Consider the following 25,809-nt stretch of genomic DNA (forward strand, 5'->3'; position numbering starts at 1 on the left):
GGATTGTGCACAAAGACTGCATGCTGCATGGAGGATTGTGCAAAAAGACTGCATCCTTCATGGAGGATTGTGCAAAAAGACTGCATGCTGCATGGAGGATTGTGCAAAACGACTACATCCTTCATGGAGGATTGTGCAAAAAGACTGCATGCTGCATGTAGGATTGTGCAAAAGGATTGCATCCTTCATAGAGGATTGTACAAAAGGATTGCATCCTTCATGGAGGATTGTGCAAAAAGACTGCATCCTTCATGGAGGATTGTGCAAAAAGACTGCATCCTTCATGGAGGATTGTGCAAAAGGATTGCATGCTGCATGGAGTATTGTGCAAAAAGACTGCATCCTTCATGGAGGACTGTGCAAAAAGACTGCATGCAGCATGGAGTATTGTGCAAAAAGACTGCATCCTTCATGGTGGATTTTCCAAAAAGACTGCATGCTGCATGGAGTATTGTGCAAAAAGACTGCATGTTGCATGGTGGATTGCGCCTCGAAAGAAGCAAAACAAATTGCAAAAAACAAACGATAAAAAGCAAAAGGTTCACGACTTGTTATTCAGCAATATATGCGTCCTTCTCCTATTCACGTGCAGGCATCAGGAAAGGGTCACTGGAACCGTACTTGTTTTCGAGATGTTGCAAGGCACGACCGTCAAAGGGCATGTGAGCTCCTCCAGCTACTGGTATGCTGGCACCAGTTATGAAACTTGCCTTGTCCGACAACATGAACGTAACGGCGTGGTTGATGTCTTCTTGGGTTGTAAGACGCCGGATGGGGTGGAAATAGTGGGTGAGGCTCTTCTCCAGCTGAAAATAGTAAAGAATGGATATCACATTATATATGCTAAATATCATAAGTGTGAGTAAGTGAGTTTACTTTTATGCGGCTTTTAGTAATATTCCGGCAATATCACGGCGGGGACCAGAAAAGGGCTTCACACATTATACCCATGTGGGGAATCAAACCAGGGCCTTCGGCGTGACGAGCGAACGCTTTAACCACTAGACTACCCCACCGCCCCATTTTAACCACTAGTATAGACTACCCAACCGCCCCATTTTAACCACACGGACACACACGCATTGCACATGCACACGCGCACACATATACGCGCGCACGTGCTTTTGATATCGGGCCGGCAAAGAAAACTCCAACTTACTTGTGGTGCTTAGAGTGAGTGAGTTTAGTTTAGTTTTACGCCGCTTTAGCAATATTCCAGCAATATCACGGCGGGGACACAATGTCTTCACACATTGTAGCTATGTGAGGAATCAAACCACCGCCCCACTAGACTGAAGAACACAAGACGTATGAGTACCGTTAATCTCTTCAGTGCCCACCCGTCAAACAATAGACTGGTTTGCAGTTTACTTATACGATTTCCACTGCCTAAAAACTTAAACGGACACCCCAGTTCTGGACACATTCAAGTGGTCGGATACCAAGGAAAGATAACTAGAGTACTTACGGAATTAGAAATAGAATGTTTTTGGGGCGTTTATTTGTTTATTACTTTATGAAAATAGGTAGTTTAAACAAATATTAAAATAACTATGTTTTTCCCAAATAGGCCTTTTAATTTGGTCCCCTGATCATCATACAAAATACCCTTTTACAGGTAAAAATAACAAATATTTGCATATTATCAACAAATTTAGAAACATGTTAAACATTATGTTACAATCAACAATGGGTGGTAACAACTACCTGCAGCACTGTTTAGACGGGAAGGTGCATTTGCACGTGCGTTGTCATAGCAAATTGTGCAATTGACAAAACTATGAATGAACTCGTAAAAATAGTAAATTTTCAACAAGTGTACAGGCATGAAAAATATTCTGAGAAAATCCTTAAATCAATTATTTTGTATATCAATTATGATAAAAGAAATGAAGGATGAATTGTATATGACGTTTTTAGAAAATATATTATGTACGCGAACCTATGGAGAGTACATCCCATTTGCATACTATAGCTTGTATCAGAAACGTACAAATTGACATGAAAATTCAAGGGGTAAAAAAGGACACGATTTGCTCCCCTGTAAACCAATACATTTCGTATGATTTTACAAAATGTGGGAAAAACAAAAGTTGGGGAAAACGATAGTCATAGAATATTTAGTTGTGATCAAAACTACGAATTAAACGCCCCAAAAACATTATATTAATATTTCCACGAGTACTGTAGAGATTACAGTAGAATCACTGACCTGTTTCTCTCGTTCCTCCGTGAGTTTGCCAAACCGTCCCCACACAGGGGTCATCATAGCGCCTGATCTAATAGGAAAGCATTCACATCAGAATGGAACAGATCACAAAGGCCAGGTAACGCCAGCGAAATAATTAAATCCTTTGGCCACGGATTTCGCTTTGGTAAAGCAGTCACGAATCCCCACATTTCACTGAGGGGTGACAAACCTGTATAGTGAGTTTTACGAGTTTTAGCAATATTCCAGCAATATCACGGCAGGGGACATCAGAAATGGGCTTCACACAATGTACCCATGTGGGGGATCGAAGCCGGGTCTTCGGCGTGACGAGCGAACGCTTTAACCACTAGACTACCCCACAGCCCCTTGTAACCTGATTAACAATTGTATTCTTGTCATGTTATGATTTGAGGAGACAAAAGCACGTATCTAGTATCAATTTGATCCTGTTATATTTCATTTACATGAAGTAAAAGTATTATTTTTTTTAAATGGAACATGAACCTATATAAGTGTAAAAAATACCAGTTTCGTGTAAATAAATGAAAAATTACAAGTTTTATGGCGATACGGAATTTTTAGTTTTGAACAAACACAGCCAATGGCTCAAAGCTCAATCTTTTCTTAGGCTTAAACTCAGAACTGGGTTGATAATAATTACGAACACATTGCCATGACGATATTTCATACTTACTTTATGCAGTTAACCCGTACCCCTGCCGATGCCACCTCTGTAAATATATAGTAGGAGACAGCATTATATTCCCAATGCCTCCCATCACAACAGAAAACCCAATGTCCATTATGGTGAGTGAGTGAGTTTAGCAATATCCCAGCAACATCACGGCGGGGGACACCAGAAATGGGCTTCACACATTGTACCCATGTGGGGAATCGAAGCCGGGTCTTCGGCGTGACGAGCGAACGCTTTAACCATTCGGCTACCCCTCCTTCTGTTTACACTAGAAATGTTGGTACCATTAAGAAAGATAGTGAGAAACTGCGTTAAGGTCACATGCAATATCATCTCGCGTCTTATTTGCACGCGATTTAATTTTGCCTTTGATGGTGAAGCTTTGATCGAAAGATTTGTTGTAAGAAAAATGGAAATTGTAACTGTACGATATTCGTACGTTATATCTTACCTTACTGTATTTTGGGAAGCACGCATACGCCTTGGTTACCTTTACCCTCCAAACGAATACACATAGAGACTTACCCACTTCATGGTTTTGTTGTCTATCATGCCCGCGCAATATAAGTGAGTGAGTTGGGTTTTATGCCGTTTTAGCAATATTCCAGCACTATCACGGCGGGGTGTACCAGAAATCGGCTTCACATAATGTATTCATTCGGGCAATGGAGTCCGGGACTTCCATGTGACAAGCGAACGCCTTGAAACAGGAGACAACCCAAACACCCCGTGTTCATTACAGAATATAATGTTAAAAAGTAGAAGTTAAAAATGAGTTAGAAGCTGACACCATGCTAGTTTGACACCATGATATCATGCTTGTTTGACACCATGATATCATGCTAGTTTGACACCATGATATCATGCTAGTTTGACACCATGATATGCTAGTTTGACACCATGATATGCTAGTTTGACACCATGATATCATGCTAGTTTGACACCATGATATCATGCTAGTTGACACCATGATATCATGCTAGTTTGCATGATATCATGCTAGTTTGACACCATGATATCATGCTAGTTTGACACCATGCTAGTTTGACACCATGATATCATGCTAGTTTGACACCATGACACCATGCTAGTTTGACACCATGATATCATGCAAGTTAGACACCAGTTTGATATCATTAGTTAGACACCATGACACCATGCTAGTTTGACACCATGATATCATGCTAGTTTGACACCATGATATCATGCTAGTTTGCACAAGAGAACACTTTAGCCCCCTGGGCTACCCTGGGCTGACCACCCAAAAGAGAAGTGAATAATGTTTCTGTATGTTGTTTAACGCCGCACTCAGCAATATCTGCCTGCAAATAACCAAGTCTGGACCAGACAACCCAGTGATCAACAGTATGAGCACCGATCTACGTAACTGGGATACGATGACATGTGTCAACCAAGTCAGCGAGCCTGACCACTCGATCCCGTTAGTCGCCTCTTACGACAAGCACGGGTTGCTGAAGACTTATTCTAACCCGGATCACAAAAAAACATTCATTCACTCCTCTGAATTCACTATCTCAGTTGCATGCCCCTGAATCGAAAATACTATAGTTACTTAACACATGTCAAAAGCAAGTTATATAACTCACTCTGCTATAAAGGCAGATCCTTTAGAACGAGTACCTGTTTCATCTATCAAAAGGGTGCGTTTTGAAGTTATATATAAATTACTAAAAATGGGTAAATTACTGAAAATGGGTAAATAAACACCATTGCTTCTATGAATCTATTATCATACGATTTGATCTGCGTCTGCCAGATTCACCATGCTTACCTAAAGCAAGAGCCTTTGTGAAATGTTCCAGTCCTGCCTTTGAGACGCCATAAGTCAGCATTCGCTGAATAGAAACGAACAAAAACTAAATGAAAAAAGATGCGTAAAATATAACACTCTATTACAGGATCAGGTGGTCAGGCTCGCTGACTTGGTTGACACATGTCATCGGTTCCCATTTGCGCAGATCGATGCTCATGTTGTTGATCACTGGAATGTCTGGTCCAGACTCGATTATGTACAGACCGCCGAGATATAGCTGGGATATTGCTGAGTGCGGCGTTAAACAACAAACAAACAACTAAAATTAACTTGACGATTTTTAATGTAACACAGCACGTGTTTCTCCACAGTTCAGCGCGGTGTTAAACAACAAATAAACAAATAAGAACCTATTATGCCGAGCAGGTCTTTACGTTCCGTGATCAACACCAGGATCAAATCCATTTTCTTGATCCATCTATTACAGTGAGACATTTGACAGTTTATTATAGTTGGTAAATACGTCTATGCAGCTACTAATATATGTTCTACATGTGACGTTGCAACGGTCAAGTTCACTCACGTAGTTGTTGACTGTGACACTGGATACATTCAGGATACTTCCTGAAAGGAGAAATATGCATTACGTGGATGGCGAAGATAAAATGGCATGGTCATAATCAGCTGTAAGATTTGAGGTGGCGTGTGTTACCCATACCTGGAAATGGCATTTGGAAACATTGGCGTATCGCGATTACGTCGAAACATTTCGAATAAAACTAAACGTTTTTTGGTTGTTTTTTTGGTAAGTTTTCGTTGCACACCCCTGCAGCCGATTGAGTGAGTGAGTTTAGTTTTACTATTGCTTTAAGCAATATTCCAGCAATATCAAGGCGGGGGGCACCAGAAATGGGCTTCACACATTGTGCCCATGTAGAGATTCGAATCCGCGTCTTCGGCGTGAAGAGCGCGCAATAGGTTGAGACGAAGGCAGATCACTGACTATATGTTACTAGAAAATATTTTAAAGCCCTGTCTATGTCAACACAACTGGCATCCGCGAGTAATATCAGTGAAAAATATTTAAAAAAACCGGACCAAGTGTTAAAATTTTAAGATTACATATTCTTTAGTAAAGTACACATTCAGGTACTTATGGTTCAGTCCCATCCAGGATTCGAACCCACACCCAGAGCGAGGCACCAGCACACGTAGTCAGCGATCAAATGAATTCTTCAAACAGTCACTCAACTATGTATTTGGTTTCGCCATACGCAAAAGTAGAATAAAAGATATTATAGTCACATTTGACCGCTTTCTGAAAGCCATTGTGATTTCTTATAAACAGTTCAGCCTTCTGTTGTATTTCTCATGACGATAAATGTCTCAAGCCATTAATCTTCTATCAATTCAGTTCGTTTATTCATTCAAGTCAACGGCCACAGGTCCATAGGACCAGTGTCACACATTTATTGGAGGCAGTGCACTGGTACTTTAAAGACTGTCAATATGATAAGTTTGATCAAAGTTTGGTGTTTAGTTTATATACTATAATTTACAAGATGAAATCGTGTCCTGAAATTGACACTTGTGCTCTTATGTGTAAGCTCAATATTAGATGCAGAATGTGAGTGTGTGATTGAGTGAGGTGAGTTTTACACTGCATTCAGCAATATTCCAGCTATATAGCGGTGGTCTGTAAATAATCGAGTGTAGACCAAACAATCCAGTGATCAACAGCATGAGCATCGATCTATGCAATTGGGATACGATGACGTGTCATCCAAGTCAGCGAGCCTGACCACCTGATCCCGTTAGTTGCCTCTTACGACAAGCATGTGTTGCTGAAGAACAACTCTAACCCGGATCTTCACGGGTACGAATTCAGAGAACCAGGTCACTTTATATATATGTTTATGAATAGTTCTTCTGATTGCAAAACCAGCGAACTGGAAGTAAGTATGAAAACATCCCACCGTACTGCTTCGAACGGACACCAGTTGGTCCAGTCACGAACTGAGCAGTCATCCCTGATACAGCCCCTGCATCACTGAGCATACGTATAAGAAATAACCAATTAATCTGTCATATCTTATTCCAGACGTTTCTACCCAGACAACACCGCCGACAAAAGCGGAGGCTGAATCGGTTAACCGTCTATAATTGCTATGTTAAACGTGTATCGTTCGTATGGCGTCTATCAATAAGTTATTTGGGTCACGTTGTATGCAGGTCAAATGGCTGGTTGAAGAAGGGGAGGCTGTCATCCATACTACATAACACGAGACCATTTGGATAACAAGGGTTATACAGACCAAGGAAGTTCAGCCGTTTGTACCCGTGTGTGTGTGTGTGTGTGTGTGTGTGTATGTGTGCGCGCGCGCATGCGCAGTGGTTAAATCGTTCGCTCGTCACGTCCAAGGTCGGGGTTTGATTCCACATACAGCCCGTAAAGCCCATTTCTGTCCCCGCTGTGATACTGCTAGAATTATTGTTGCTAACAGCGCCGTTGAACTACAGTCACTCAAATGAAAACAATGAATAGCAAAATAACTCAAATCAGGAATAGTCTTTTAGTCTGTTTTTGCGCTGTTCTTAAATCGATGTGACCATTCCCTTCAGGATGTCAACTTGTACGCGTAACAATCATAATTCATTTATATAGCACCTAGTATCCATCTGACTAGTTGCTCACTTGACGCTGTAATCAGAATCTGATTATTATTACCCCGGATAACCCAAACCGCTTGTGAGGCGCTAGAAGGTTAATAGTCCTATGACTTATCTCGGTACCATTTTCTGCTGGGTGAACACAGGCAATTTTGAACAAAGTCACTTGCCTAAGGTGAGACCACATGTATCACATGTGCTTTGTTGTGGGCAGGACTGAAGTCCTAGAAACTCTCAGGAGTCAAGCAGTCAAACACAGCCACCATCCAAGACCTCTCCGCGCTCAACGTTGCTTAACTTCAACTGATTTGTGATCTGAGCTCTATGCGCAGGACCACACATCACTATATGATAGTTTTTTCAGGGATTCCAAAACACCAAACAGCAGCTACTATGGGATACAGGGTATACATTACAGTGTAACGTACTGACGTGTTGATAGACTGTTCCCGGTTTTGAGGAATTTTGCAATTCATAGTTCTCACTGGAGGATAAACGGACAGTACTTACCTTTGGTGACTTTGAGGGCTTCTAATGCGTGTTTTGAAAGGACTACAGGTGCCCTGAGATTAACGCTGAGGATACGGTCAAACATTGATGAATCAAACAGTGACATCTTATCTGGATGGAATGCTTCACCAGCATTGTTGATCTGAAACAAAGAGAAATGCTCTGAAATGGATACTGTTGACATTGACATACACGGATTTCACAATCCTCACAGAAATGTTATTCTGAGCGGGTCTGAGTCAAGGTGGGCTTACACGGATAATCCTCTTCGTGACCTGAACTCAATGGTATTGACATTATGTACCGTCCATTCGAAAACATATTTCTGAACAGGTCGATGAGTTTGTAATTCTTTGTATCTATCTGAGGGTTCTAGATCCAGTCTTTGTATTTTCTTAAATAGGTGTGCTATTTTATTCTATTTTTGTGTATGGCGAATCCAAATAGATAGCTAAGTCAACTGTATGAACAATTTGTTTGAGTTCAATACCTAATTTCTATATATGTCAAATATATACCTAAGACGTATTTAGTTTGCGGTCGGACGTTTTGTGATTGACCTCCCGTCAAGAAAGTACACACTTTGATGTTACAAGCTCATGACATATTTTCAAAGATTTGATAGGATGCTGGCTTAACCTGTCAAGTAGGCTGCTATCAACATTGTAGCACAATACAATGATCATCACTTGCCAAAGCATTACTTGGTGGAACCTAGTCACTCTGTTCAGTTCATCCCATGCTTCACTGGGTACACACTGAATGATGTTTCCTTTATACACTTAAACCCTTCTACTGAGAATGTGCTCGCTGATACTTATGTCGGTTACACTTACTAGTGCATCTATTCTTCCAAATTTCTTCAGTGTTTGTGCTGGTATATTCTCTAGTACTTGGTTCTTCGACAGGTCGCCATCCAAACATAAAATCTGAAAATGAAGAAAATTTATCATACAATTCTGAACAAATTATAGTTTTCACAACTGTAGCCCACATAAAAATATTCTTGTTTCTCATCACTTTTTCAAACAAAATATGGGTCGGGCGGGCGGATTTTATTTTACACATTTTTTTTTTTATGTAAAAAAACCCTTGATTTCTGTGGAAATTTACACTTTTTCTCCGATAGAAAATCAAAACTTAGAAGTGTGAAAAATTCATGCACATTTTGAGAGTCAAAGTTGCATTTTCTCTAGTGTTAAAAAAACAAAATAAATCTTAGGATAGGGTCGAATTTTTGGGTCGGGCGGTAATGAGAAACAAGAATATTTTATATATGGCCTTAACGGCGGGGACACCAGAAATGGGCTTCACACATTGTAACCATGTGGGGAATCGAACCCGTGTCTTCGGCGTGACGAGCGAACGCTTTAACCACTGGGCTACCCCACCGCCCCCTGTAACACAGTTTACGGAAACTCTATAATCATTCAGGTGAAGAGAGGTGAGATGGGGTTTAACGTAGCGTGATAGAGTATTGTACTGATGTAGCCACGTGGGTTGGTGCGTAGCATCTTCTAACTTGGTTTCGTTATTACACGGGAGGGTATCCCGTCACCAGCATTCATACATCAGACCGTCATATATAATGGTTAAGCCGCGATAATATACACAACAGAACGCCATATTCAAAGCAAATATAACACCTTCTGTGCAGCCTTCAGCGATAAATGTATTAAAACCTCATTTTCAACGGTTCAGATGGCTAATGAGCATCTTGCATTCAATGCTGAATTCGATATTCAATTGATCAGTCTCCATTAAATTGACTTTCTTAGAAGATATCCGGGCTATAAATTTTTGCGAATACTGCTGTGTTGAATAGTTCAGAAGATTAAATTTCATTTTTCAAATGGGAGGGAGTTCAACAAAATGTAGGCTCGTACAGTATTTCGGTCATAACATGGCATGTAAGCTAAGGGTGATTGTGAACGACGACAGAGAGGTCACACACACACGCACGCACGCACGCGCGCGCATACAGACAGGGAGTATAACTCCCCTATACTTACACCATGTACATGTCATTGTAACTGAAGTCACTTTGTGAAAATTGTATGTGTATAAGGACACTATGTTTTCTTGAGGGTTTGTTCACGAAGACCAAAACTATTCCAATGAAAAGATCTAAATTGTAGCTGTATAGATTTTGATCACAAATCACAGGATATGATAAAATCCTATAGCATGTGAAAGGACGCAATAGCGAAATATCTTTAGCCCTATCTAATCTGTAAATTAGTTCTTCATCAAAGTAGAAGGTCGGTCGCGGGTTTTCATCTATCGTGCTTCTGCTTAGAACAAGTCGGTTTACTCCCATTAACCACAAATATTAACCCGAAGTACGTCGGCTGCTCTATATGTGAAAAGACCTTTGTAAAACCGACAAGAAGCATCTCTTACACAACAGACAGGAAGAAATAGATATATTAAGATTGAGGGAGTCAGTTGGGCTTTATGTCGCTTTTAGCAATATTCCAGTAATATCACTGCGGGGGACACCAGAAATGGGTTTCACATATTGTACCCATGTCAGAAATCGAACTCGGACCTTCGCCATAACGAGTGAACGCCTTGACCACAAGGCTACCACACCGCCCCGGATATAATAAGTACTAACTGTACTGCGAAAATGTTTATCAAACAGAACGTATGTTTACAGTCATCTCAGCAGATGTAGAAAACCCTCCGGCGAGATTCCGATGCGGCTCAATTCTCTGCGTGGAAAGACAGGCCTCAATAACAACACTTAGCTAGAAGAGGACATAGCTGAAGATGAGACGCAGGTTTGACCTAAGTAGTCTCTTTATTAACATACCCGAGATAACCAGTATGCTGTTGGTTCTAACGCTCCCAGACTGTGTGGATGCTCAGAAAGTACAAAACTGAACAAACTTTATGGATTACAACTACTTTATTTCGTGAGTGCGACGTTTCGATACAGCTTCTTGTACCGTTGAAATCTACTTTATTGAAATCTAAAGATGCGAGGCGTCGAATAACAATGTTACGAATCGGTGCACATCCAATATATAAAAATACTGGTAGATTTGATGGAGTTCCGAGGCACCAAAGACTTTGTAATATTTGTAATGAGAAGTTGGTATAAAATGAATTTCATTTCCTATTTGAATGTAAAGTTTATCATGATTTGCACTGTAAATATTTTAAATCATTACCAAATTACATAGATCAACAATATTTTCTGAACACATTATCTTGTACCAACTTTTCAACACTAACATATTGTTCTTCGTACATTAAAGAAGCATTGTCATTGCGTTCTTTATACATATGAATCTGATTGTCAAATGCCACTATCTTATAATTAGACATGTTTATTTGTATTGTACGTGGGCCTAAGGCCTGGTTACAAAATAAACTTGAAACTTGAACTTGAAACTCTTGTACCGTTGTCAATAATAAACGTCGCACTCACGAAATAAAGAAGTTGTTATCCATAAAGTTTGTCCAGTTTGTACTTCCGAGCTTCTAAAATGCCACTCAAAAAAGTCGATATTTAACTCTCCTGATCAGTGTAATATATGTAATATTAGGGATTACCACTTTCTAAATGGCACTATAAATTCTCCAGATCAGAAACGTTTGGTACCCTTAATTTGTATATTATTAATGAAATACCTTGACTTTAAGATTTTGTAATTGGGTGAAAAAATAAATAAATTTGAAAGCATTTTACTATGTAGATGTAGTTTTGAATGCTGACACTAGTTTAGAACAGTTGATTTACAAAAACACCTGATAGCTTATTTAAGACGTTTTAAATTTAAAACGAAACGTAAATCAAGTGAGGGGTATTATTAATCTAAGTCAATCTCTTCGCCCCTTAGGCCACCGACCGTTTATGTAAATAGTGTATCAATGCCATAAAAAACACATAAGACTATAATTTCTGTAAAACACACATCCCGCCCCTTGTCACTGCCAGCTCACTCACATGTGGGGCGATGGGGTAGCCTAGTGGTTAAAGCGTTCGCTTGTCACGCCCCACACAGGTACAATGTTTGAAACCCATTTCTGGTGTCCCCCGCCGTGATATTGCTGGAATATTGCTAAAGCGGCGTAAAACCACTCACTCACTCTCTCACTCATATGTACACAATTATATCTGGCGTCATATTATATCATGTTCTTTAATCATGTCATTAACCAGGAGGAACGAGAAGTAACCCTGAAACGTAAATTATTAATGAATAGTAAAACCGAAAGCTGACAATATTGATCCTTGTCATAATAATGACAGTATCTTGTTAAAGCCTATATGGATTTGTAACTTGTGGGATTAAAAGTACAAGGATAGTATCATCCTAACGCTCACTTCACATGAAGCACGGCATATTCAGACTTCAAAGTTTTGTAACATGTGTTATGTTTATTAAAGAGTTTTGGACCCGCAGAAGGACTTACAGCGTCAATTAAGAAAATTCATCTGTATAACATTGATTTCCCTATTCCAAAAAGTGACAAAACACATACATCAAAGGCCTTTAAATGAATTTCCCATTTTACTGGGAATAACCTCGAGAAAGCATTACTAACCTGTAACAATTGCCACCGGTTTGGATGATGTTGGACTGGTGTGCTTGTACCTATACCCGGTCTCTAGCACACGAGTGGATTGGAACAGCCTCCGAAACATGTTTCCTGCGTGTAGTTACACTCTGTATTGTCAGTGGTTATACTATCCACGTGTACCTCGGGCGTATTCTGTGAGGCTTTGAACGCGGTTATTTTAGTACCCCTGTAGTCCTGAACAAGTCCACACAAGGGCGTGCCACGGGCCACCGACGCCATTCAGATCCTATCAGACATCTCGGTGCAACGGCTCTTGGACATCACACAAGTTTAAAGTAGGGCCCTGTTTCACAAAGCCATCTTAGCTCTAAGACTGTCGTAACTCTATGTTAAAGCAATGGGGTTACGACACTACAAGTGTTACGATCGCTTTGTGAAACAGTGCCCAAGTGCACTGTAACAGCATTAAACGCGCGACGCTCGTATCCCATATGCGTTGCATTTCCTTGCAATGTTTCACATGCTCGTATATATAACTTACGGTTATAACGAACTCGAATGGTCCTGTAGTTGTAGTTTGTTATTATCGTAATTCGTTATACGCATATCGACTAAACATATGACAAGTGGCTGGAATACAAATAGTTTGTTATATCTGTCAGTTCGTTATATCTGTCAGTTCGTTATATCCGTCAGTTCGTTATATCTGTCACTTCGTTATATCCGTCAGTTCGTTATATCCGTCAGTTCGTTATATCTGTCAGTTCGTTATATCCGTCAGTTCGTTATATCCGTCATTTCGTTATATCCGTCAGTTTGTTATATCTGTCAGTTCGTTATATCCGTCAGTTCGTTATATCTGTCAGTTCGTTATATCTGTCAGTTCGTTATATCCGCCAGTTCGTTATATCTGTCAGTTCGTTATATCCGTCAGTTTGTTATATCTGTCAGTTCGTTATATATGTCAGTTCGTTATATCCGTCAGTTCGTTATATCCGCAAGTTCGCTATATCTGTCAGTTCGTTATATCCGTCAGTTCGTTATAACCGTGTTCGTTATAAACGTAGTTGTTTTTTTACTTGTATGTTTGTTTGCTGCGTAACGCCCTTTTTAAGGGCGGTGGGGGCAGCCTAGTGGTTAAAGCGTTCGCTCGTCACGCCGAAGACCTGGGTTCGATTCCCCACGTGGGTACATTGTGTGAAGCCCATTTCTGGTGTCCCCAGGTGTAAAACCATACTCACTCGTTTCACGCCGCTCTCAGCTTTCAGTCATTCCAGGTATATGACGGTGGTCTTTGATTAATGGAGTCTGGACCAGATAATCATGTGAATGGCATGAAAACTGGCCTACAGTGGGATGGTCTGTTACCACTAGGATGTCCCACCCGCCCATGCATAAGAATAGTTTGTGTTATATGTGATACCAACTCGTATATGACCATTTGAATGATTTCCCTCCATTTACCCTGTGGTATCCAACCATATGAAATGACTTCGCTCGTCCACGGAGTTGCATCCCTTGGGGACGTCAGAAATGTTGATTGTGTGTTCGAATCCCAATTCACACCCGTTATTTTTCAATGTTTGTCAACACCTTATCCGTGCTGGTGGTATTCACCAAATTAGTACACGCATGAAACCTGCATCACTTTGGGCCTCCCATCCATATTAAGCAAGCACGCCGTTCTGTAACTAGAATACCTCTCAAATAAGCATTGAACCCAATTCACTCATATTTTAGGGTGGTAGCCGTGTGGTTAAAGCGCTCGTCATGCTGAAGACCCGGGTTCGATTCCTCACATAAGGACTGTGTGAAGCTCATTTCTGTTGTGAAATTGCTGGAATATTGCTAAAAGCGGAGTAAAACCATACTCACTCACTTACTCATTCTTTATTGATATACTTCCTTCAGTACAAGGCTGATTACTGCAGCACAACTTGTGGTTCTTAAAAGATAACATTAATCATTATTATTATAAATATTTTTGGAATAGTATTTCGTATGCATGTGGTTATACATGCTCAGATATTTGACTTGACTGTCCTCGTAAACTCATATGACAAATGTGAATCTTTCCATCCAGCGACCCAGATTGCGTCATTACTGACTGCCTCAGCTGTTTCATATTTAGATCTATGCATAAAGATCCAGAGTGACACAAATCTCTTCACACGGCTGTATGACAAAAGGTATGATTTCAACTTCCCAATAGTCAACTTCCCTTTCATTGTCGAGCAATATTCCAACAGCTCCAGCCTTTGGTGCTTACATTTTACAACTTTTGAGGTACAATCGAGCGTGCTCTTTTTATCAGGATTTCAAAGAGCGTCATGCCACTCTTGCCCAGAAGTTGTTTGATCAAGGTTACAACATTCAAGGCGTCAGTAAAGCTTTCAAGATGTTTTATGGTAGACAGGTGGAGGAAATTTTCAAATTTGATGCATCAGTCACAAAAATGATGTCCGATGCAATTCCCTATTTCGGCTTCTACCATACGTTTCCGAATTACTTCAGGTGAACAAATGACTAGACTAGCATATGTTTATGACGGGTGCCACCGGTGAGGCAGGGTACGCTCACCTTTTCGCGAACACCTGGTATCATCTCTATTTCATAGTGATTCATAAACACATGCTCTTCCATCGTATCACACGGTGACAATGACCCGGTTCAAGGCAACTCGAAGTCCTTTGGGCACCAGATACTGTGGTTGTGGGTTCGAATTTGTGTTTGCTCTGATTATGTTTCAAGGTATGTCAGCACTTTACCGTGGTCGTGAGTTTCATAATGGTAAACATCGGTGACCAGTACGACTTCGGGATATCCTCCCCTATTAAGCAGATACGCCCTGATATTACTGATATCTGTTGAAAGTGCTTTAAGCCAACTCCATCGCTCACTTTTTATAGCGGTTTCCTGATGAAAGTCAGTATTTGGTCAATGATAACTTGGTCAATCGATGGGAAAGGTACAGAACTACATTAGGGGATGGTTGCACAATGCCATTTAGAAAGTGGTCAAATGTAACATGTGTTATATTTGGGATTACACTTTCTTAGTAAAGGTTGAGTTGGTATATCAGTGACAACTCTCAGAGGGTGTGGGTTCGAATCGGATGGGGACTCAAACCAAAAAGTACTAGAATCTGTACTTTACTAAGAAAGTGTAATCCCAAATATAACATATGTTACGTTATACATTAGAGGCATTCCTTACTTTTTAAAAGTAGCGTCCCATGTGGAAAGACTTGGCAATGGCTTTTAAATATAATGTCATTTGATGTACATGTATCTGCATGATCTTGAAGCACCGGTCGGTTTAGTGGTTTGGGCTGAAGAGTTGTAGGCATTTTTGTAATTATGATTGAGAGGCAATGAAAACGCAATTCCAGTTTCAAAGGTCAACTGCATTAACATAGGAAAATGACAAAGCATATGATATGTATGCCGGCAAAGTCCAATCACAGTAGAGAATTTCTCACCAGACCAGTTTCAACATATTTACACGTGACTGACTGAGCAGACTATCAGTACCTGGTGTGTCCACTTTGAGCACGAACACAAGCTTGCAAACGTCTTGGCATGGAATGACACAAACGACAGATGAAATGATTCGGAATAGCGTTCCAATGATTCTGCTTTGTGAACTCAGCAACATTGCGGGATGGAATCTGCTGATGTCCACCAAGTTCGTCCCACAGGGGCTCTGATGGATACATGTCTGGTGACCCGGAGGGCCGCTGCGTGACTTCCACATTGTTGTTCCTAAGGATATTCCGTGTCAGGATGGCGGTGTGTGGCCGAGCATTGCCATGCTGAAACACTAGTCGATTACCACCATGCTGCCTCAAGAGAGGAAGAAGAACTGGCTGAAGAACAGTCTCCATGTAACGCCGCGCCGTCACGTTGCCTTGCACAATAACAAGCTGTGAACGAAAAGGACGATCTATGGTATCCCAAACTATTACTCCTTCTCCACCAAAAGTATCTCTCCGAATAACACAGGGTCGCACAAAACTTTCACCTTGACGTCGATAAACACGTTGGCGTCCATCTGATCTTGCGTTAACCGTGGCATGGTTCATATGGGTGCCAATGTCAAGTTTTATTGAAACACATCCTTTAGCTAAAGAAGATACTTATATATGCCTTGAGAAGGAAAGCATTAAAAGATAACAAGAAGAGAATATTGGGTTCAAGGTCAGAGGTGAGGCTGATCTGTGGGCTGCCCTAATAAACAATGAGCATGTTAGGATGGGCAACTACAGTTGCCAGCAGCAGCAGCAGCAGCAGCAATGGGCAACAATGTTGCCAGCAGCAGCAATGGGCAACAATGTTGCCAGCAGCAAATAGAGCAATCGCATTTCTGCTGAAAAGCAGACAATAATAAGGCAAAGCCAAAAGATTCCTATCCGCTGAGAAGCAGAAGGGTTAAACAGATTCCGGCTGAAGAGCTGTCCTGCCATAATTTTGAATATTGCCTAAGTATTAATGATTGCAGCCCATTCGAAGATCCAGGCCACCTAACATTTATTGACACCGGCATATATACATAGAAATTACAAGCCCTTTGCCAATAATATACAATCTGTTAACAGAAAGAAGAAAGAGATGGCTAGCAAGGGAAGGGTGGGAGGGAAGCGAAAATATAACTTAAAGCAGGATACAAAGAGGATAGACTCACTGTGTGAATCTAAAAGAAATCAATGGATGAACAAAAGATGACGTCATCAGAAGTAGACACATGACGTCATTGGAATTAACGTGACTGGAAGTGACGTAAGCAAACATAAAAGAGCGGGAAGAATGAACTGAAAGTAAGTGTGAATGGTTTCAATAAACGCATTGAGTGTTAAGCACTAAATGAGATTATAGGGACAATAATGGACTGTTTGCATGTAGTATCAAAATGCATGTCGTGCATGTGCATGGCAGACTGGCACTTAGAGATGTGTTTTGGCGGTTTGCTCATGACGTTGTGCACAGAACTACCTGTCTTTACACACAACAGAATTAGACCATTGTCATGCTAAGGTACTGTTTTTTTCTTATGGGACTATTATACGATAGAAAATGCTGATTGCGCTTTCATTGCCTCTCAGTATATATAGGAAGTACAATGTGTCAAACTACAGCATTTCTTTTATAAACACCTTTCCCCGTGTCTTTTTCTCGTAAAATATGTAAATGTTGGAAACTTTGATTAATGATTAAAAGTGTAATTGTCATTATATTGAAGATATTTGAACATTGTTAAGTATCTTTGGTTATTCTGTTCTACCGTAAAGTACTGCGGCTCGATGTTCGTTCAGTCGTCAGCCCATCTATTTCTTTATAGCGCACTCACCGTACGTGTGACGCCCTCCTAGGCTCAGGTACTTTTACCGTAGTTACCATGGTTGAATGACAACTATAATCTCGCAGTGAATTTTCTTTCTGTACGCAAGCAATGTTTCTCTGTCTCTGTCAATTTTACATTCATTGTTCAAATTATGGGAAGTGTAAGTTAATGAATGTAAGCCTATGTATGCCTTAATGAATTTTTAAACGAATGTAAGAATAAGTGTAGCATTAATAATTCCTACTACAAAAAATAAGCTGTATTATCTCATGACAACGTCAAGGGTTACCGTAATCACTATAATGTAACCTAGCCTCATTAACAAGATTATTTATGTGATCGTTTATATCCATGTTTATGATAAAATCTGTGAAGTTATTGGAAACACCTGATGAATTATGATGTCATTATTAATATGATTGCCAATAACTGCGTATACAACGTTATATGTTCATTATGTTTCATAAGATCATAAAGATAATATGATTGCCAATAACTGCGTATACAACGTTATATGTTCATTATGTTTCATAAGATCATTAAGATTGTATCGTAACGAGAGTGACGCTTACATTACAGATACATGTATTACAATATTAATTTGACTAAACAATGTATAATGAATCTGAATGTGCATTATGTTTCATAAGATCATAAAAGTAATAGCACTATTGTGACTAGAGTGACTCATACATTATAATATTAATTTGGATTAACAATGGATTATGAATATTGATGTTGAAAACTCTTTAATAGTTGATTTAAGGTGTGTTAGTTGAGTTAATTATTTTTGATAAAAAACTAGTTTGTTTGAGATCCTCTCTGTTTATTTTTGAAGGCATGGAGATCCCAGAGCTAATTCCTCGAAAATAATCAAGGTCATAAAAAGTCACAACAAAGGCTGTTTCAGTATGACTCAAACACAAAAGCTCACAGAACGTTGATATTAATTCATTTTCAGCAGCATCTTGGTCTACATTTCATCCCAGTACCGGGTGTAATTTTCATTTCATGACTGTGGATGATCGCAACGTCTGTAAGATCAAGGGACATAACCCCGGATGAAATATTTGGGACGGATGACAAAGGCAGTAACGATTGGAATTAACGTCACAATGGATCGCTTTGTTATGATTCAAGTCACTATCAAACATAAGGATTGACGCTGTATTTAATGACGTTCATCAGCTGGTGAAAACAGTGTCCCACTTAATCAAAGTTTCTATGACGCGCCAGGCAACGTCAACATCTTTAAATATTGTCATCATGAGAAACAAAGATTTCACAAAGAATCGCCACAAGCAGGTCCAATGATTATCAAGTATACGTTGGAATTCATTGTAATTAATTATTTTGTTATGCTTGATCATCGAATGAGATAATCTCATCTGACTTTGGAAGACTATGAAGACCTGCCTCGCTCACTTTTCTATCCAAAAATAGGATTCTCTCATAATATTTAGGCCTTGGTTGATCATGACTGAAAAGTCTGTGCCTTGGTTAGAAGGGCCGTCACATCTTTAACACTTGATATGTATTTCAGGTAATTTTCTTTTGTACTGACTGACTGAGTTTGGTTTAACGCCGCTTTTAGCAATATTCCAGCAACATCACGGCGGGGGACACCAGAAATGGGCTTCACACATTGTGCCCATGTGGGGATTCGAACCCGGGTCTTCGGCGTGACGAGCCAACGCTTTAACCATTAGGCTACCCCACCGCCCCTATATTCTTTTGTAAAAGGTAGGGGACCCTTGGTATTGTAAGTAACTAAACATTGAGATTTCTAGTTTCTAGAAATAGTTAGATGATGATAATCACAATGACTAAAATGGCAATTGGTAGTGACAGAAGTATGGCTGAAGTTAGACCAACATCGAGCTAGAAAGATGACACATGCCAGAAGGTAACTGAGGCAGTTTGGCTTGGTCGCCCTGTATAGCATGTACGAACGTGTTCGGAAAGGTTTGGAGTAATTCCGTGGGTGTTGTGTTGCTGGACGTGAGCATGGAGTATTGAAGATTCCTGCTCCATGAGTTCTTGCATTGTTGTCCTCCATTACAAAAGGTCGACCCACAAGTCTTGAAAATGGCACACATGGTGTCATAGTGTTGCCCGATAGTGCTGTCCAATGACCCTCTAACCCTTGAACGACCCGGGTTAGAATTGGTCTTCTGTAACCCATGCTTGTCGTAAGAGGCAACTAACGGGATCGGGTGGTCAGGACAGCTGACTTGGTTGACACATGTCATCGTGTCCAAATTGCGTAGATCGTTGCTCATGTTGATGATCACCGGATTGTCTGGCCCAGACTCGATTATTTACAGACCGCCGCTATATAGCTGGAATATTGCTGAGTGTGGCTTAAAACTAAGCTCACTCACTCACCCAGTGGCCCTGCTTTCACAATATGGACTGGGGTTCACTCAGTCTTAGTGATGCCATCCCATGACATACCAATCCACTGCCAAATTTGTAACGGGGTCTCGGGTTGATATTGGCTTGACGTTCATTACAACAACGTCAGACATGACGACGCCAAAGAGAGGCAAAGTGAGACTTGACGACCGATGACTACCATGCACCACTGACATCTTATGGTCAATGTGACGATTTCGAAAATGCCGTCGAGTTATTTCTAATCGTCTCACCCGAAACTCGCATTCCAGTAGGTTGATGGCAGTTTACAACTTGATTCGCCGTCACCATATTTGGGTTTGTTGGTAACCATTCTATATTGTCCAATCCACACAATGAAACATAGAACACCTTGATCAGTGCACGCTCTTCAACCAGTTTCAACCAGTTTCCAGCATACCAATAACAGCCCCACGCTTTGAAGACGTCACATCTCTATTACATATACCAAAATTGAACGTAATTAAGTAATTGACAGAAATAATTATTCACGGGGATTAATCAACATTCTTTAAAAGTGATAAAATATGAAAGCCTGTGTGTGGCGCTCGTGCTTGTAGCATGTGTGAAAATTGTAACAATTGTTTTGGTTCTGCGTTCCACACATGTTCTTCCCTAATGTGGTTGTCGCTAACACTTCTCTTTGTTCAAATATTTGTATTAAGATTTATTTTCATTTTATGAGTATATCATGATGGGCAGCTATTTCATTATATAGTCGGTGCATAACAAATTACAAACCTTTTGTCGCTCAGGACCCATGGCAGCTATCGGTGTTACACTGGGTTTGTTACCTTGAAATTAATGACTACTTCGAAAGCAATTATGTCTTCAAATGAAATTATGTCTTCAAGTGAAATCAATACTTCAATAAGGTAACGTTCATAATTTATGGCTAGTGTGGTGGGGATTGGTGTGAAGTTGATTTTTTGCGGAGAAGCATGTACAATGTGAATGTACAAAGTAGGTGACACCCCCCACATGTAGGTGACACCCCCCACATGTCGTACAAAATCAATGACCCTACCCCACCCCACCCCCCAACCCCTCAGCCTTAATTTATGAACGGTCCCTAACAAAATAATTGTTGCCACCTTATAACAATGTTATAAGAGAGGCTTGAGATAACCTTGGCGCTATAAATCTATTTTTTTTTCTGGCAGTGGGCAGGAAGATCCATTTAATCTATAAACTAGTCATGGTTGAGGCTATATGTCTGTTTATAGTGAATTTTTAATGAGTTATTTCTATAGCATTTCTTTTGTGTTCGTTTGCGAAAATCTTTTTATTGTCAGTCACCATATCACATCCATAATACTATATCACGCGTTAATTATCAGTCAATATCTGAGTAACTTAGCCCCTGAATGGTCATGTCAATTAACTCATTCTAATGACCTCCGTCTAATATGGTCACTTAACTATTTATCTACATGCCGTGTACCGATGAATATAGGTCACAGAATTACTGTACCACACAAGTATTAGTCTACGCGCAGCCATCATGTGATGAGTTTAACATGACCAGCTTCAGGCTATGCTTATTGCAAAGAATTACATAAAAGGAAATATCAATCTCGTGTCAGACTCTAATTATTGTAATGGGTTAAGCTATAGATTGAACACATATCGTCGGTTATTATTCTTGCTAAGAAATGCGTCTCACACTATAAGTACCTAAAAAATCAAATTTATTCATTAAAACTCACGACTGACAACATCACACTCACCTGGAGCATTCACAAATGAACCTTGGTGCTAACTTGAATCTTTCCCAATATTTCAATCGATGGTTTCATCAACTAAACAGCATGTCAGCCAGAAATGATGAATGTGAGTGGGTTTAGTTTTACGCCGCTTTTAGCAATATTCCAGCAATATCACGGAGGAGGACACCAGTAATGGGCTTCACATCGTGTACCTATGTGGGGAATCGAACCGGGTCCTCGGCGTGACGAGCGAACGCTTTAACCACTAGGCTACCCCACCGCCCCAATGATGAATGTAAAACGCATCAGAATAAATTGAACTTGGTGCTATCAAGAATTTCATTCAGAATCCGTCATTTTTGCAAGACAGAGACGTTTTACGACAGCCAAATGTAGCCCCCGCTGGAGTAGTTATTTGACAATATTTAAGACCTTGGCATATACTACTTGCGGTCATAACAATAGGTTTGGGATTTTCCCACATTAGAAATAAATTACTGAGTCAGAATGGGCAAATTCGCAACGAAAGTTCGTTGGCACGTAGACATGTTTGCATACAGTAACGCATTGTCGCGAGATTTTTCTTGTCTACCACCATTAACATCGTTTAACGAACAATACCCATTAATTCACATTGAACTGACAGATACTTTGAACGAGCTTACCATAACTCACTTCACATTTGCTCTTAATGGTGTTGACATTCCTACAATGAAAAGGCTTGAACGTCTACTTGTCCTCAAACAGATATGTGTCATATCAACGAGCAGCATTGTGTTGTAAACTACTTTTTCATACACAAATGACCAACAGTTTTCAGATATTCTCTAGATAGAGGCTGATTTTCACCTTTGTCTACGTTGTTACAACGGTCCTAACCTGTCAAAAGGTGACACGCTTTGTAGAAGTTTTGACACTGTGTATTCTGCCAGATTTAGGTGATGGTGAATACTAGAAGCGACAAAACCCTTTCCACATCCATTAGAAATCTAGAGTCGATTGTACAACTGTGATTATATCATGAGTATATATTTGTTTCAGCAGAATTATAGCTGTACGATGTTGTTTGTCAACAAATCGAGTCTGGACCAGTACTGGTGAATTCAGTTTATATTCATGTTGTCTTCCATTTTATAAAAAATCTTGACTTAAAACGAATGAATGAACAATTGAGGTGAGGTGGTGAGGTGAAATTGGGTTTAACGTCGTGCTTGAGAATATTTCGCTCATATGACGACGTGCATGCGCGTGTATGTGTATGTGCGACTGCTTGTACTAGCCCAGACTGAAGCTGGTTTTATAGCGCTAGCCCACTAGGATAACATGCCGCAGTGAAGCATGAATACCCCACTCAGACACATTATACTGACTCCGAGCCGACCAGTCCTTGTTGTACCCATTAATGCCGAGCGCCAGGCAGGGGCCAACAAGTACTATATTTTAACGTCTTTTGGTATGACGCGGTCGGGGATCGAACCCACGACCTTCCGCTCTCCGGGCGGGCGCTCTAACCACTACACCACGGAGGCGGTCCTATACTACAAGGGCAAAATATATGGACAACAACTAATCTTGTATATCCTATCAAAAAATTTATATGTCGATTTAAATCTCTTCCCCCAGATACATGCCTTAAGATTTTTGATGGCAAAATCCAACCAATCTTGCTCTACGGCTCAGAAATTTGGGGAACAATGTATCGTCATAACATTGAAAAAGTCCACTCTAAGTTTTGCAAATTTGTCCTAGGAGTTGGTTATCGCTCTCCTAATAAAGCTGTTTTAGTGGAATGTGGAAGATATCCACTCCAAGTCAATTATAAAACAAGAGTTATATCATACTGGTTACGACTACTTAGCCAGCCAGCCACAAGACACTCTTAACGTTGCTATAATATGATGAAAAATCTAGATGATAATGGAGATACTAACTGGACCTCCTCAGTTACAACATTGTTATTTCAATACGGTTATGCACATGTATGGATCCACCAAACAGTTTGAGATCCTAATATGTTCTTAAAGCTATTCAAACAACGCTGTAGAGATATATATTACCAAGAATGGTCATCCGATATTGCAAGCTCCAAATATTTGTATGCATATTCACTATTTAAACATGACATTGTCCATGAAACATATTTAGAAGTATTATCCTCTATGCAACTCCGCAGATCTCTTACAAAATTTAGATGTGGCATCAGTAAACTGATTGTACAAACCTATAGAAGATCCAAAGATGATGATATCAGTTCTGCCATGTGCGCTCATTGCGTCAATATTGTCCAGGACGAGTACCATGTTCTGTTACAATGTCCTGTTTTTTCTGATTTACGCATCAGGTATATACCACAATATTATTGTGTAAATCCCAACATACAGAAGTTTGTAAATTTACTTAACACCCAAAATGCAAATGTTATTTTACGCCTGGCCATATTTGTAAACAAAATCCAGAACGTTTTATGATACTTTTAAATGCCAGTGTACTTCTCATGCCAGCGCTCCAAAGAACATGATGTCAAAATGTCACTGTACTATTGGCCTCATGGCCACTCTATGAAATAAATCTGTCTGTCTGTCTGTAATCTTGTACCGTTGTCAAGCAGGAATGTGCTTTTAGTTGATAAGCTTTCTGTGCTTAGCTTTAAGACTTCACGAATATTCCGTCAGATGAGAGTAGCAAACATTACTCTATCAGACCCGTGACGATCCGGGTAATCGTATCCCTGTTGCGGAGATGATTCCCATGCTGTTGATCACTGGATTGTCTGGTTGAGACTCGATTATTTACAGACCGCCGTCATACACACAATGTAGCTGGTTAAACAACTAACCAACCAACCATTACTCGATGATACCACGTTGTTAGATCATTCATATTAACATAATAATAAACTCACTGTGTAATCAGGTAAAGATTTAATGTTGATTATATTCAAAACAGCTACCAACATTTAAATTACATTTATGACGTCATTCTATTGTCTGCTCGCTCTATTACCTTTCAGGAATGGAGCGGTGTGTACTAGTTTAACATTTAAGACTTCATTTTGTCATTTTGACATCTAATTTTGATAACAGAAATATTACCAATACTTTGAATGTAATTTAAGTAGGGTAATATCCTCGTTACTCTCCAATCCTTAAAAATAATGGGCCTCGGCTCCATTGTTTTTAAGGAATGGAGAGTTACTCGGACATTACCCTCTACAGAATGTAATATAATTATAATTTAAGAACATACATATGAAAAAAAAAATTGCTTATTTTAAAATAACCAAGAGATCCATGTGACCAAAGCCCGTTCTATATTCCGTGTCTCTAGTCAATCAGGTGCCTGGAATAAAGCCTGTTATTTATGCCACGGACACTCTAAATAGATATGATAGGGTTTTATGTTCTATTATCTATTATCACTTCTTGAACACTACTTACAGTGTTGATAATCTATAATCTGAATTTAGAGATCACCCCGAAGTTTTGAAAGATATGAGTACTGCAAAAATGAATGAAATTAAATACCAGTTTTGTCGCGGAGCATCCTGAAAAGAAAAATGTTTACTTTTCCTTCCGGATGAAACACTATGTACACGTTGCTTTAATGGTTAGCACAAGCTTATTAACTAAAGTTTGGAAATGAAGACCTTTAGATATGCAAATAGTTAAGCAATTTTTACAAAATAAGTTATTAATTTTTTTATTTAAAACAAAAAGGAAAAACGACTATTTTGGAAATGTAACATATGGACAATTTAATTTGTAGAGGAAAAACTAGAAGCCGTATTCTAGTGAAAGATAGATATACTGGCACACCTTTAGCTGACATTATACACCTTGACAGCCCGTTCATTAATATCAGTGACAAGGTCATCAATTAGACGAATGTTTTTACGTACATTTCGCCGGAATGGGTTCTAAATACGCATATCATACGTGAATACACA

General features: G+C 39.8%; 1 protein-coding gene across 1 annotated transcript; it reads right to left on the reverse strand.

Annotated features, from left to right (window-relative positions):
- Positions 1 to 578: 578 nt before the first annotated feature.
- LOC124272403 (uncharacterized oxidoreductase TM_0325-like) lies at positions 579 to 12,675 on the reverse strand. Its single transcript, XM_046707570.1, has 9 exons — positions 12,577 to 12,675; positions 10,521 to 10,577; positions 8,697 to 8,789; positions 7,861 to 8,002; positions 5,264 to 5,304; positions 4,699 to 4,762; positions 2,907 to 2,943; positions 2,213 to 2,279; positions 579 to 806 (listed from the first exon to the last, which is right to left on the reverse strand). Exons 1-9 carry the CDS (start codon positions 12,673 to 12,675, stop codon positions 579 to 581), a joined length of 828 nt encoding a protein of 275 aa, XP_046563526.1.
- Between the last annotated feature and the right edge of the window lie 13,134 nt (positions 12,676 to 25,809).

Source organism: Haliotis rubra, unplaced genomic scaffold (assembly GCF_003918875.1).
Source record: "Haliotis rubra isolate DU_JTF1 unplaced genomic scaffold, ASM391887v1 Scf17, whole genome shotgun sequence".
Lineage (NCBI taxonomy): Eukaryota > Metazoa > Mollusca > Gastropoda > Lepetellida > Haliotidae > Haliotis > Haliotis rubra.

Bases quoted from the DNA above. Each gene is read 5' to 3' on its own strand.
- LOC124272403 (XM_046707570.1), bottom strand. From the start codon at position 12,675: ATGGCGTCGGTGGCCCGTGGCACGCCCTTGTGTGGACTTGTTCAGGAC. The intron at 8,003-8,696 runs GTAAGTGTAACC...TCTTTGTTTCAG, and splicing joins TTGGAAGAATAGATGCACTA to ATCAACAATGCTGGTGAAGC. The intron at 2,944-4,698 runs GTAAGCATGGTG...ATATATTTACAG, and splicing joins CACAAAGGCTCTTGCTTTAG to AGGTGGCATCGGCAGGGGTA.